General features: G+C 41.9%; 1 protein-coding gene across 1 annotated transcript in view; it reads left to right on the top strand.

The window, feature by feature from the left end:
- LOC129712398 (beta-galactosidase-1-like protein 2) overlaps positions 1-15,019 on the top strand; it is a 40,237-nt gene that overhangs the window by 23,463 nt on the left and 1,755 nt on the right. The window contains exons 10-18 of the mRNA XM_055660795.1: positions 992-1,129; positions 1,745-1,825; positions 3,309-3,415; positions 6,043-6,189; positions 7,095-7,166; positions 8,702-8,780; positions 9,980-10,067; positions 11,773-11,884; positions 14,381-14,497. Of these exons, the coding sequence (XP_055516770.1) occupies positions 992-1,129; positions 1,745-1,825; positions 3,309-3,415; positions 6,043-6,189; positions 7,095-7,166; positions 8,702-8,780; positions 9,980-10,067; positions 11,773-11,884; positions 14,381-14,497 (941 nt within the window). The remainder of the gene's footprint in view (positions 1-991; positions 1,130-1,744; positions 1,826-3,308; positions 3,416-6,042; positions 6,190-7,094; positions 7,167-8,701; positions 8,781-9,979; positions 10,068-11,772; positions 11,885-14,380; positions 14,498-15,019) is intronic.

Genomic DNA, 15,019 nt, shown 5'->3' with positions numbered 1-15,019 from the left:
ATAATTTTTATTTACGCAATATCTTTCACAAAGACGAGACATTTCAAGTCACTTTACATCCAGTCTTTAATGTAATGTAAAAAGTCATAGAGGAAAGTAGCGCAGAAACAGGGCATTTGGCCAAAGTCCACACTAACCATCAACTGCCGATTCATACTAATATTTTATTAATCCCATTTGCAATTCTCTCCACATTCTCATCATCTCTTCTTCCCACATCCTGTCCTTCACTGATTCTGCACTCACATGTACACTTAGGGGCAATTTACAGTGGTTAATGTGTGTGGAAACCAGATAAACCAGATGAGCTCATGTGATCATGGGGAGAAAATGCAAACCCCATAAGACAGTGCTCAAGGTTGGCATTGAACCCAGGTCTCTGGTGCTGTATGAATTCTTCCATGCCATTTAAAAAAATTTTTTTTTTTTTACAAATGTTAACTTTAAACTAGGTTGCAAAGAAGTGGATTTGCTATCACAATTTTGTTGCTATGTGAGTTTTAAAAGGCTGTTCTTTCAAGGGACAATAAGACAGCTGTAAATGGAAGTGATGAAAAGCAAACAATTGCATGGGTTTAATACAGAGGAAAGACTGATTTGTGTGCGCAGATCTCCATTGAATCTTGGAAGTTGCTATGTTCACATAACTTTGGGGGAATAAAGAAGAAAGATAAGAGAGGCATCAAGCATGATGGTATAGATAAAATGGGTAAAGTCAGGCATTATTCTCACTGGACCACACAACGTTGGAAGGTTGCTGTGGATAAACCTTGTCACAAACAACCACTTATCCTCCAGCAGAAACTTCCTCTTTTCAAATGTACACTCTATAATTCAGTAGCTGAGTGTAAGTTTTTCTGTTAATATTCCTATGCACGTTATATGTACCAAACACCTCTCTACATTAGGAGCATATTATACTTGAGCCTTAAGATATGTTTCTGTTCTATATTGTTTGCTGAGATTTTAGACTTTTTTTTCCCTACTGCAGGATTGCTGAATACTCTTTCGGCTCTTTTAAGCAAAGGAATTTCCATCAATCTCTACATGTTCCATGGAGGGACTAACTTTGGCTTTATGAATGGGGCACAAGACTTTGGCACCTATATTGCTGATGTCACCAGCTATGGTGAGTGTACTGAAGATGCTGCCATTTTCGTAACGGAGTGGTAATTGTTCATTTTGGTGATCAAAATCTCCATCAAATCGAATTTTAAAATTCCAGATATTAATTCAGTCATAACTTCATTAGTTAAAGTGATAAAGACGGTGGCGCAGTGGTAGAGTTGCTGTCTTACAGCACTTGCAGTGCCTGGGACCGAGTTTGATCCTGACCACGGGTGCTGACTGTACGGAGTTTGCACATTCTCCCCGTAACTTTGTGGGTTTTCTCCGAATTCTTCTATTTCCTCCCACACTCCAAAGACGAACAGGTTTGTAGGTTTGTAGGTAAATTGGCTTGACATAAGTGTCAATTGTCCCTAATGTGTTAATGTGCGGGCATCATTGGTCGGTGTGGACTCGGTTGACTGAAGGGCCTGTTTCTGAGCTGTATCTCTAAACTAAACTATTGTGTTCCGACATGTAGAGGTTCTAACTATATTTAGCAAATTTTACTTGTGCGCTACGCGGCACAATAGAACATTAATTGTTATTAATATAGAACCATTGACTGGTAAATATCAGTGGTTAATAACCTTGTCATTGACAATTATTCATTTAGCATAATTTTGTTCTATATTAGATTATGATGCACCCTTGTCGGAAGCAGGAGATTACACTGAGAAGTACATGCAAATTCAGAATCTCTACAGCCGCTACTTGGGTAAATACTCTACTGTCTGAATTTTGCGCCATTTTGGTAGAGAAAACTAAGTTCACATTTGTTTGTCCAGGACACTGATTTGAAAGACTAAAGTTATCCTTCAGACCCCCTCCTACAATAACATCTCCATTCAATGTTGGGTGAAAATAACTCAAAATGAACAAACAGTTTGAGGTGACAATGTTTTACCAAGAAGAACCTTCCTGAACGCATGACAATTCCCGTAAACATTTGTTATTTTGCCAGTGTTCATTAACTTAAGAGTACAATTTGTTCCTTGCAATATGAATTGCAAAGTGATTGGGGACTGCACCTAAATTATGCTCAAACATGTAGGGGGTTACCTGCCAATAAATTATAATATATGTGAATGCTGTTTGACTTCCAGTGGGACATGTATGAGAAGGGGGTTTTTTTTGGGAGGGAAAATTTGGATTTGAGAAATAATTGTGCTGCAATTATTCTGCGCTGTAGCTATCTTTGGCAAAATTGATGATTCCCCCTCCAACTTCATCCACCCATATCTTGCTCATATCACTGATCAGGTTTATTGGGAATGCTGCATCATTCTCATGGAAGATTTTCAATCCTTCTACAAAGTTACTTTGTAGTTCGTTTGCGTTTGTAATTGCTGGGTTTTACTGCATGTATACTTTCTACACATCATGACCCAGCTCGCTCGAATGATTTTGTGCACTAGCATTTGCTAATTTCTCATTGTCTAAAATGTATTCTGTTACTTGTTTTCCTACGATACACTTAATTTGCTGCTTTGGTGCCAACTTGCTTAACTGGTCGGTCCATGTCCTTTGCACACTTTTACTCCAAACTTCACTTCAAATTAGTTGCAAAGTTGTCCATATAACATTTTGTTTTCTCTTCAAACTATTATTCATGGATGTAAATGTGAAAAGCTGAGGCCACAATACTGGTTCCTGTGGTACCATTCTTTTATTTCAGCTTTGCGTCCTTTAACCAAGCCTGAATCCATGCTTTTGTATTACTCCAGACCTTGTGGACCTGAAGAAGGGTCTCGACCCGAATCGTCACCTATTCCTTCTCTCCAGAAATGCTGCCTGTCTCGCTGAGTTACTCCAGCTTTTTGTGTCTATCTTTGTGGGCCTTTGTTCATATGATATTACATCGTGCTGTTTGAAAATTCTACTACAGGCACTAGTCCCCGTCTCTTGACTCTGCTCAATACATCCCCAGTATTAATTAGTGACAGGATGGCGATAGGCCATTCAATCCATCAAGTCTACTCCATCATTCAATTATGGGTGATATCTCTTTCCCCCTTAACCCCATTAACACACAATTGTCTTTCACGTAAATAATGTTTTACTGAATAGAATCAAGCCATGTTATCACATCCTTGATGATGAAGTCAAGCATTTTCCGGAATGTCTTTTGATTGATGCTGTTAGATCCCAAGTTGCGTTATATTAAAAAAAACTAAAAATTATTCTCACTCTTGTTGCAGGTGAGGAATTACCTGAAAAACCACAGCATTTGTATAAATCACGATATGCTACCATTCATCCAAAGGAATACATTCCATTATGGGATGCACTCAGTTTGTTAGAAAAGGTACATTTAATTAATTACTGTTTAGTACACATTCATCCAGGAAAATTAGATTTGGAAGGTGAGTGAAGCTAATCTATCTTGGTTGGAGATCCGGATTGGCAAAGCCAAACCTGATCAGAAGTTTAGAAAAAGTATATTCCAGGCTGATGTGACCATTATTTTTAACTTGTGTAGGAAGGAACTGCAGATGTTTGTTTAAATTGAGGATAGACACAAAAAGCTGGAGTAGCTCAGCGGGTCAGGCAGCATCTCTGGAGAAAAGGAATGGATGACATTTCGGATTGAGACCCTTCTTCAGACTGAGCGTTAGGTGAAAGGGAAACCTGAGAGTCGGGAAACTCTCACTGAAGAAGGGTCTCGACTGGAAATGTCACCTATTCCTTTTCTCCTGAGATGCTGCCTGACCTGTTGAGCTACTCCAGCTTTTTGCGTATATCATTTTCAACTTGTTTGCTTCTGACCTGTTTCTCGGGTAATGAAGTAGCACGCTCAATATGAGAATTTCTACTTCCACATGTATTACACCTGCATTGTGTTCCTGTAAATGTTGTTACACATACTTTGCCAGATTTAAAATGAATGCCTACATTAAGCAATCAGTTCTGCCTAAACAAGATCCGGATATCAGGATGATGGTGTGCCCAGCTGAATCGTGACTTTCTGAGGAGTGTCCCAATGTATGAAAGCTTGTAATTTTGATGCACTCACCTATATTGCAGAAGCTGGTAAAATAATACAATGTAAATCAACATGACTAGTTGTGGAGGAAGGAACTACAGATACTGGCTTAAACCGAAGATAGGCACAAAACGCTGGAGTAATTCAGCGGGTCAGACAGCATCTCTGGAGAAAAGGAATAGGTGATATTTCGGGTCGAGACCCTTCTTCTGACAGTCGGAAAAGGGAAATGAGAGATACTGACGGTGAAATAGAAATATATAAAACAAATGAATGAAAAATATGCAAAAATGTAACAATGAAAGAGGACAAAGGATTAATGAATGCTTTGAGCAGAATATACCAAATCTGGGAGAAAGGTTAATTGAATGAGAGAACCAAGGTAACTCCCAGCTCACATAGATCATGCTTTAGAAAATCTGACCATCTGATCAACATTGCAGGCTTCTACTGCCCACGATTTCTAATGTAAAAACAAATGCTTTATAAAGCTTGGGACATGTTCACTTAGCTTTGCAGCAAAGTAGTTGATTTCTCCAGTTTGAGGTTGGTTATTTTCAGTTCCAGTCAGTGGCATGTAACTACAAAGAGTTAATTGACAACATTGGTTTACGTTTTTAGGAAATTAAGATTTAAGTTAGTGAATATGTGGGTATAACGGAGATTGTGGTAATGTTGTGGTTTGTTTCCCCAACTGAAAGTCCTTGATTTGTGAATGTTTCACTTGATTTATCAGAACACAATACATATGCCAGCAATAGATTTATTAGCTCCTCCATTGTAATGTCTCAAGGAGTGGTCCTGCAATCCATCCAGACTTGCCAACTCCGGAAAGCTAGGTGGGAAAGTAAGGCGGTCACATAGGCTACAAAGGGATGTCAATATTTACTATGATTTGCTAGGGAAGTGTGATATCCATTTTAATAATAAGAAATAGAAGCAGACTTGGATCATGAAGGCCTTTTTGACCCTCTTGTTCAGTACTCACGGATCATCATCATCTACTGCACATTCCCAGCCAATTGCCATTTCCCCAGTCCTAAGGATTTAACAATTTGTTGTAAATTCTGTGTTTGAGCTTTGGCAGCCTGCTGAGGTTGCAACCCTCAGGTTATTTCTGTTTGCTTCCCGACTGTATGTATTCTATTCTGCCCACCCTGCTGCCATATAGCATGAAGGACCTTGACGTACAAGACCACCGAGTTAAAAATGCTGAATGCTAATTTTTGGTATGAAATTCCCATATCTAGAAGTTACTGATCATCTGTGGTGAGATAATCGATGGCAGATTTGAGATGAGTGCAAATGTTCAGAACTTCGCAAGTTGAAGCTTTTTCGTTGCTGCAATGTCTCCCTGTGGTTGTGTCGCCTCATCGTTTCTTCCCCCCACACCTCACTCCACCTCAATCTTAACTATCCCTGTAACCTCTTACACACTCATATGCTCTCAAGATTGTGCATCTCCAATGATGCTTCTTCCCTGCACAACTCCTCCCCTTTCTGTGGTGGGGTAGACTAATTCCCCATCCCCCCATCCTAAATCTTTGCACATCCCTAATCCTTTCTGCTCATCACTTTAATTTCATGTTTCATGTATCTTGTGTTTAATGACCGTTGGCAGATCAATTTTCCCTCCTGGGATAAAGTTCTATTGTTTTGTACGCCAGCCGTTTACACTTTGAATTTGGAGTTTATAGATCAATATGTCCCTGAGCTTTGGAATCACTTTCCTTAAGTTTTAAAAAAAATATTTACAATATTCTCTGCCATATTTTTACATTGCCTTTGATTATATGCCTCTTTTCTGTATATTGGATATCATATTTTTGTTTGATAATATATCAGTTACAATCCTTGGGAGAATTCATTTTGTTGTAGTGATTGTTTTAAATGCAGAGTGCTGTTATTAAACCTATTGCAAGAGTAACATGTTCACTTGGCTGTTCCAGATAATCGAGAGTGAAAGACCTATCAATATGGAGAACCTGCCAATCAACAATAACAATGGACAATCTTATGGCTACACGTTATACAACACAATGATAAATAGTGGTGGAGTACTTCGTTCTGAGCAGAATGTCCGTGACAGGGCACAGGTAAACAAGAAGTCTTTTGTTATATGGATTTGTTCCCTTGGGTGCTCCAAATTCCTCTCGCATTCCAAAGATGTGCAGGTAGGGAGATTAATAGGTCAGTGAAAGTTGCAATGTAGTGTTGGTGGGTGGCAGGAGACTCGGGTAGCAGGAGTAGTACATGCGGGAGGGGGAAATAACTGGAGGAATGGAGAGATGAAATCGCACCGTTAGAACTGTGATTTTGTGCTAAATGACCGAAGGAAATATGAAAACTGTGCAAAAAAGTAGCCTGCAAGTAAACATAGAAACATAGAAAATAGGTGCAGGAGTAGGCCATTCGGCCCTTTGTGCCTGCACCGCCATTCAATATGATCATGGCTGATCATCCAACTCGGTATCCTGTACCTGCCTTCTCTCCATACCCCCTGATCCCTTTAGCCACAAGGGCCACATGTAAAAACATGAGCAGTAAAATGTAATTCTGGGTTTGCAGCTTTAGAATGCTCTTTGAGAAATTGAATATGTTCAGCTTGCTCCTATAATTGCGGGCTGAGCCAGCATTTAATTGTCCATCCCTAGCTGCCCTTGAGAAGGAGCTGGTGAGCTGCTGTCTTGTACGGCAACAGTCTGAGGCGTGAGTATTCCCACTGTGCTGTTCGACAGAGGGCTCCAGGAATTTGACCCAGCAACAGTGAAGGAACAGTGATATATTTCCAAATCGGGACTGTGCGAGACACGGAAGGATAATTTCCAAGTGGTGGTGTTCCCTGTGCTTTTGTGGCCCCAATCCTTCTAGCTGTTTCAGGTCGTGGGTTTGCAAGTTTGCTGGCTTGTGGCTCTGTGCTGTTTCTGTTGGGAGTGTCTCATTCATGCCCAGCTCCCTGGCTTTTTTACATTTGCATAATTGAGTCTCTCTTGTATTTCAGGTGTTTGTTGGGGGTCAGTCCATTGGATTTCTGGACTATAAAAATATAGAATTGACTATTCCAGATATTAAGGTGAATTTCATTAAAATATCAAATTTGTAGATATTCGTGCAAACATTTATCATTGGTGCTTTTAAAGGTTGCAACCATGTTTTTATTGCCATCAGTTGCCTGACCCATAGAGCTCCTGCAGCATTTTGTTTTTTGCCCAAGATTCCTGCCCTTGCAACCTTGTCTCCATGTTTTTCACGATGCTTTTATGAAAATAATGACTATGATAGAATGTAATGTCAGTTGGTACATTGTGCTTTTCATCCCTTGTGGGCATGCAAAACTGTTTGATGGCTTTATATGTTTTACAAGCAAATCCACCAAAACATTTATACAAACTAAATGATGTTTCCCTGTCTTTACTGCACTTTAGCATTAGCCCAGTATTTGCTCTGGCATGAGAAAGATTTGGACCACAATTTATTATTTAGAAGGAATCATGCTGATCTCTTCAGGAGCAAAACTGAAAAAAATCTAAAACTTAGTTTATGGAGTATTTGATATCTGAAAGAAGTGAATTTAAAACTGAATTTTTGTTCTAATTATAGCTTGATAATTGGAAATGAAAGAATAGGCGCAGTGAAGTTTTTAGTGGCACCCTCAGCAACCTTTGAGTTTTAAACTATAATAACCTAAAATACCACAATTGCCCAATACTTCATGTAGCGAACAAAATGGAAGGCCGACAAGGGGAAGAATGGAATTGTCGAATCTGAACCTGAAGATTCTGATGACTTGTAATAAACGCATCATCCAATTTTACAAAAGGGTTGTTATTGCATTGCCTTAATTTGACCACCTTAGTGGAAGTTAGATGTCTTGCAGTCGACCCAGTTGGGATGTGTACATTACTTAATAGCTTTCAGAATTTTTTTTCAAGCCTCCAAAATCTAATGAGCCTTGTACACTATCAGCGGCCTTTGGGAGACTCTTCAATTTCTTTGCACCATTGTGAAATTGTGGACATTATAACTACTGTTTAGTGATTCGTTCATCTGCGTTGTGAAGCTCCAGCAACATGAGATCTTAAAAAATGTCTCCAGTAGGGTTTCTCCAGTGTCTCCACTCCTAAATGTCTCCAGCAGGGTGGCACAGTGGTGTAGCGGTAGAGTTGCTGCCTTGCAGCACTTTCAGCACCAGGGACCCGGGTTCGATCCCAACCACGGATGTTGTCTGTACGGAGTTTGTGCGTCCTCCCCGTGACCGTGCTGGTTTCCTCCCCCACTCCAAAGACGTACAGGTGTGTAGGTTAATTGGCTTGGTACGTGTAAATTGTCCCAAGTGTGTGTAGGATAGTGTTAATGTGCGGGGATCGCTGGTCGGTATGGACTTGGTGGGCCGAAGGACCTGTTTCTGTGCTGTATCTCTAAACGAGAGCCACTGAGAGTTTATGTTACCATTTCTATTCCCTGGTTTACAATTGCTGATGTGCCTGCCTTACCTTGCCACTTTTTAAATTGTGTATCTACAATATTCTAAAAGTTACCCAGTTTCTTATTACAGAGTTCTCTGGCACTGTTTCCCCTTTATTGAAACTGGAATATTTATTTTTGTAGAGTAAACAAAATTTAAGCCTTTTAGTGGAGAATCGCGGTCGAGTGAACTATGGCACCAAACTCGATGAACAGCGCAAAGGTAATTTGATACGATAGTGATTGACAACATAGTCAGTGTTGTGCAATGCATGGTTACTTAGTACTTGCAAACAATTAAATTGCTTAAGCTATTCGATTATTAAATTACTAGATAAGACTCCAGTTGTTAGAAGGATTTTCCTGTGATTATAAATGTCTTACCCAGGATGGTATTAAACTGAAAAATAGTTATTTTCCACCTTCAGTTAAGGTGGTCAAATTTAGAGAATATTTCACAAGATAATTTGCAAAATCTGGTAATACAGGTTATACACCATTTTTCCCCATTTATTTTCTTTTTCTTTTTATTCCTTCCCCCCCCCCCCCACTTACTTCCTTCCTTCCTTCCAGAGCCTTTCTGGATTATCTGTTTTTCTGGACCAACCAAGGCCAAGCGATAATGAAATGACAATACAACCCCTGGCCCGCTAAAGACCCCCCCCCCCCCCCCTTCTCTTCCGCCCCCCCCCCCCCCCCCCCCCCCCCCCCCCCCCCCCCCCGTGTCTCGAAAGCACCATGGAGTGCCACAAACATAAATAAACTAAATTATTTAGTCAGAGGGTTGTGAATCTGTGAAATTATTTGCCACAGAAGGCAGTAGAGGCAAAGTCGGGGGATATATTTAAGGCAGAGATAGATTTTTGATTATCAGAAGCTATGGGGAGAAGGCAGGAGAATGAGGTTAGAAGGGAGAGATAGATCAGCCATGATTGAATGGCGGAATAGACATGATGGGCCGAATGACCTAATTCTACCCCTATCTCTTATGACCTTATGATAAAATGTAAACTGAATATGAATGAAATGACCTGCCGACCCATCCCCCGCTTCCACATTTCCCTGGCCGTTTAGAGCCCCGGCTTCCAACCCCGCTCCCGACTCGCAAAGTGCACCAGCAAGCCCTTCTTCACTCACGGCAACTTCTGGTGACACAGCTGTTGTTGCGGCTCGCGTTGTGGCCCCTTGTGGACAGTGTTTTCTTCGAATCGCAGCTCCCTCCTTTTACTAAGCTTTTAGTTATGCTATTAAAATCACCGTTAGATTGGCAACCAGTTTTTGATGTCTTGAATATTGTGGTGTTGTTTCTGTGCTAAAGGTGCTATATAAATGCCACTTTTTTATAGTTTGCAACAAAAACAATTGATTGCAGTGGAGGATGTTCTGTTCCCTTGGAGTCACTTGTGAGTTTTGGTTCTGCAGGTCTCCTGGGAGATATCTTTCTGAATAAACAGCCTTTGAAGGGCTTTACAATTTACCCATTAGAGATGAAACCAAGTTTCATTGAGAGGTGAGGATCTATGTGTGCATATTGCTTATAAACTGTCCTGCCTCTGATTGCTTGATTTACTTTCGAGACACTAAAGTCGGTTTATATTTTTGGAGGAGTTTGTGTTACATCATGAAATATTAGTATACGGTCAAATGAGGCCAGTTGTTATCTCAGGGAAGGTTAACATTTTCAGTGGGAGGTTTCTCCCCTTATTCCAACAAATACAATGAACATTTAGGGCGGCGCAGTGGCAGAGATACTGCCATACAGAGCCAAGAGACCAAGGTTTGATCATGAATTAGGGTGCGTGTCTGTACGGAGTATGTACATTCTTCCCGTGACCTGCGTGGGTTTACTCCGAGATCTTCAGTTTCCTCCCACAGTACAAAGACGTACTGTTTTGTAGGTTAATTGGCTTGATATAAATGTAAAAAAATTAAAATTATAGTGCGTGAATCACTGGTCGGGCTGGACTCGGGGCTGAAAGGACTGCTTCCGTGCTGTATCTCTAAACAAAACTAAACAAAACATTAGTTGTTCCCCGTTAGGGTTATCATGGGCCAGCAGTTAATACAACCAATATTTAAAATATCAATGTCTGGCCAAATGGATTGGATATTAATATTGTCATGGCTTTTGACAATTATTGCATTTGAAACAAAGTTCACAAACCTCAAAATTCAATACATTTTAAATAGATATCTGAGTTATTGTAATTGTAGTTCAGATAGTAACTGGAATTTTTCAAACAAAGCTACAGTCTTTACAATGGAGTTGCATCAGAGTTCATTCACTTGTGCCACTGATCTATTGTGGATTAACTTTGTATTCAACAGTGGGAATCTCTTTCTACCTTGGTTACACACTGTAAACATAAAACACTCAGCGTCCTTCGAAATGCACAGCCTCATAAATACCAACCATTGTTCCCGTACACTGGCTCTGTAAATATTTGTTTTAATCTTCTCATGCCAGTGGTCCTCGCATTAGTTAAATTGATTACCAGTTTTCTAACTAGCCTCTCTAGTTTCAAGCCAATATGTTGATTTGCGAGTTAAATTCTGGAGGGTCTGAGCTACAGGGAGAGGTTGAGTAGGTTGGGTCTCTATTTCTTGGAGTGCAGGAGGATGAGGGGCGATGTTATTAGAGGTGTATAAAATTATGAAAGGAATAATTCGGGCAGATGCACAGAATCTCTTCCCCAGCGTAGGGGAATCGAGGACCAGAGAATGTCGGCTCAGGGTGAAAGGGAAAAGATTTAACAGGAATCTGAAGAGTAACTTTTTCCACACAAAGGGAGGTGGGTGTTCGGAACAAGCTGCCAGAGGAGGTAGTTGAAGCTGGGACTATCTGGTACTGGATAGCTGTGAATAACCCAACGTTTAAGAAACAGTTAGACAGGTACATGGATAGGACGAGTTTGGCGGGATACGGACCAAACGCAGGCAGGTGGGACTAGTATAGCTGGGACATGTTGGCCGGTGTGGGCAAGTTGGGCCGAAGGCACTGTTTCCACACTGTATCACTCTAATGAATTCGAATGCAAAGAAAATAAGAGGAATTTGCGGGTCCATTTTCATTCATATATTTTCTTCGATAGGCATTAACCACTGTTACTCTGCACAGGATAATCACTGCCAGAGAATTAAAGATTATGACATTTGTTTAATGGTATTTAATCATCAGCATTGGTTATTTTTTTTTTGTTTCCCTGTGACTGAAGTTTCTCAGCTGTCAAACTGAATTCTACTCGGGAAAACCCCGTTCTTCCTGCCTTCTTCTACGGCTCACTATATGTGGATTCAATGCCCTACGATACTTTTATAATGCTTAAGGTGAGGAAAATGTGTTTCATTCATTGTCGCCTCCTGCTTGGGACAGTACATTTTACGTTGACGGTATAATTTGTATCCAGAGATGTGGGACTGAATGAGACTGTTGAAAAAGCACCCATCCATAAACCTCAAACTGTAATGAGTGGGGAAATTGAACAACGTTGAACTTTTTATGTTGATGTTTCTCCTTTTAGAATGGAGATGAACACAAGAAGTAATAATGGACACAAAGTGCTTGTGCACTTAAAAACACCCTGGATGTCCAGCCAGGCCCGCACACTCCTCAGAGCCCGCGATGCTGCCTTCAGGTCAGGTGACAGAGCTCTGTACAGGGCTGCTCGAGCCGATCTGAAAAGTGGTATTAAAAAAGCCAAGGCGGACCATAAGAGGAGCATAGAGTCCCACTTGTCCAGCAATAATACACGGGAGGTATGGCGGGGCATACAAGACATTACCAACAAGACCTGAGTGCGCCGCTGGCAGAAAAGCTAAATTGCTTCTTCTCCCGCTTTGAAACATCACAACAGCAGCACTCACCTGCTACAGCCCTGTTTCCACCCTCACCTAGCTCCTGTACTACCCCACTCACTGTCAGGGAGCACGATGTCCGACGGGTGCTCCTGGCAGTGAACCCCAAGAAAGCTACCGGCCCAGATGGAGTCCCTGGTAAGGTGCTCAAAGCGTGCGCCCACCAGCTCACTGCCATCTTCACCAGAATTTTCAACCTCTCCCTGGCCCAGGCAGTTATTCCGTCCTGCCTAAAATCAGCCACAATCGTCCCTGTGCCGAAGAAGTCTCCCATCACCAGCCTTAATGACTACCGTCCTGTGGCCCTCACTCCGGTAATCACAAAGTGCTTCGAGAGGTTGGTCCTCCAGCACATCAAGGACTATCTACCACCAGACCTCGACCTCCACCAATTCGCCTATCGCCAAAACAGATCCACAGAAGGCGCCATCACCGTAGCTCTCCACTCTGTGCTGAGCCATCTGGAGCAGGGGCAGAGCTACGTCCGGATGCTCTTTGTGGATTTTAGTTCAGCCTTTAATACAATCATTCCGGACATTCTCATTGGTAAACTGGTCACTCTCGGCCTCCCCACTGTCACATGTGCCTGGATAAAGGATTTCCTCACCAACCGGCCCCAGACTGTGAGACTCGGCCCCCACCTCTCCTCCACTCGCAGGTTGAGTATCGGTTCCCCACAGGGCTGTGTGCTAAGCCCCCTCTTATACTGTCTCTACACCTACGACTGTAGTCCGGCCCACAACAACAACCGCATCGTCAAATTTGCTGACGACACTACTGTGGTCGGACTTATTTCGAAGGGAGACGAGGCAGCCTACAGAGAGGAAGTCCTGAAGTTGACAACCTGGTGCTCAGAAAACAATCTGGCTCTGAACACCAGGAAAACAAAAGAGCTCATTGTCGACTTCAGGAGGCACAGCACCGACTTAGCCCCCCTACACATCAACGGCGAGTGTGTGGAGAGGGTCAACACCTTCCGGTTTCTCGGCGTCCATATCGCTGCTGACATCTCCTGGACGGACAACACGACAGCGGTCATCAAGAAGGCTCAGCAGCGGCTGCACTTCCTGAGGGTCCTCAGGAAGCACAACCTGGACTCTAACCTGCTGCTGACCTTCTACCGCTCGTCCATCGAGAGCCTGCTGACATACTGCATTACAGCATGGTATGGCAGCTGCACCATGGCAGACGGAGAGGCTTCAGAGGGTAACCAGGACAGCGCAGAGGATCATTGGCTGCCCTCTCCCCTCCCTGATGGACATCTACACCTCCCGCTGCCTTAGCAGGGCAAAGAAGATCATCAAAGACAGCTCCCATCCTGCGTTTGGACTGTTCGACCCGCTGCCCTCTGGAAGGCGCTATAGATGCATCAAATCCAGGACAAACAGACTCAGGAATAGTTGCTTTCCGAGAATTATATCTACTATAAATTCAAATTCACACATGCACTGACTACACCGCCCAACACGGACTTCCATCTGTATATATGTATATATGTATGTAGCGCCGCAGAATTTGTGAACCTATTTCCCCCCCCCCCCCCCCCCATCTCCCTTCTGTTTTTTGTTTTTTTTTCTGTTTCTTGTTTTTTGTGCTAAATTGTATGTATGCACTGAGTACGAGCAGCTTTCAGTTTCACTGTACATGTATAGTGACAATAAATGGCATATCTATATCTATATCTAAACCACCATCTACAGTTCCTTCCTGGAAACACAGTTAGTTATGTAGTGCAAGTCTTCAGTAGTGGAGCCATGATGATTTCTGGTTCTAGAGTGTTTTCTGTGTCCGGTTCTCTTGGCCGTTTCTTTAAATGGCATGGAGTAAATTGAATTGGCTCAAGATTTTGCTGAGTTGTGGGAGTTTGGTAGGGATCCAAGATGCACCTTCCACTTGGCACTTTGTTCTGAGTATGTTTGCAAATGCAAATGCAAAACAAACGTAACTATGTTTTTATGCAATTTTTAGGGCTGGGAGAAAGGTGTGGTGTTTATCAATGGATTGAATTTGGGCCGTTACTGGAATATAGGACCACAAAAGACACTTTACTTACCTGCTCCGTGGATACAACATGGCAACAATGAGGTAAGAGAGACCGATGTTAACAAAACTCCACAGATTGCATTGATAATCTGCGTCTGTCACAAAACAATTCTAACTTCATTATTTTAGGCAACCATTAAATAAATATAGAAACATAGAAATAGGTGCAGAAGCAGGCCACTCAGTGCTTTGAGCCAGCACTGCCATTCAATATGATCATGGCTGAATATTCCCAAATCAGTACCCCTTTCCTGCTTTCCCCATATCCCTTGATTAAGCTGGCAGAGCTGAATAATATGGAGTTGAAAAGTAGGCCAGGATTAAAAAGGAACTGCAGATGCTGGAAAATCGAAGGTACACAAAAATGCTGGAGAAACTCGGCGGGTGCAGGAGATAGGCGACGTTTTGGGCCGAAACCCTTCTCCAGCATTTTTGTGCACCCAGGATTCAATGAACAGGTTAATCTTTCTCTGAGAGATTAGCTGTCCCGGTGTCATATTAACCAAAACTAAAGCAGTAACATTTAATTAAAAAGCTTCCACATATTTTATTTTGCCAATTTAT

The sequence above is a fragment of the Leucoraja erinacea genome, chromosome 32 (assembly GCF_028641065.1).
Source record: "Leucoraja erinacea ecotype New England chromosome 32, Leri_hhj_1, whole genome shotgun sequence".
NCBI lineage: Eukaryota > Metazoa > Chordata > Chondrichthyes > Rajiformes > Rajidae > Leucoraja > Leucoraja erinaceus.
The sequence above is the reverse complement of the archived record's forward strand: the minus strand, read 5'-3'. Positions and strand labels throughout refer to the sequence as shown.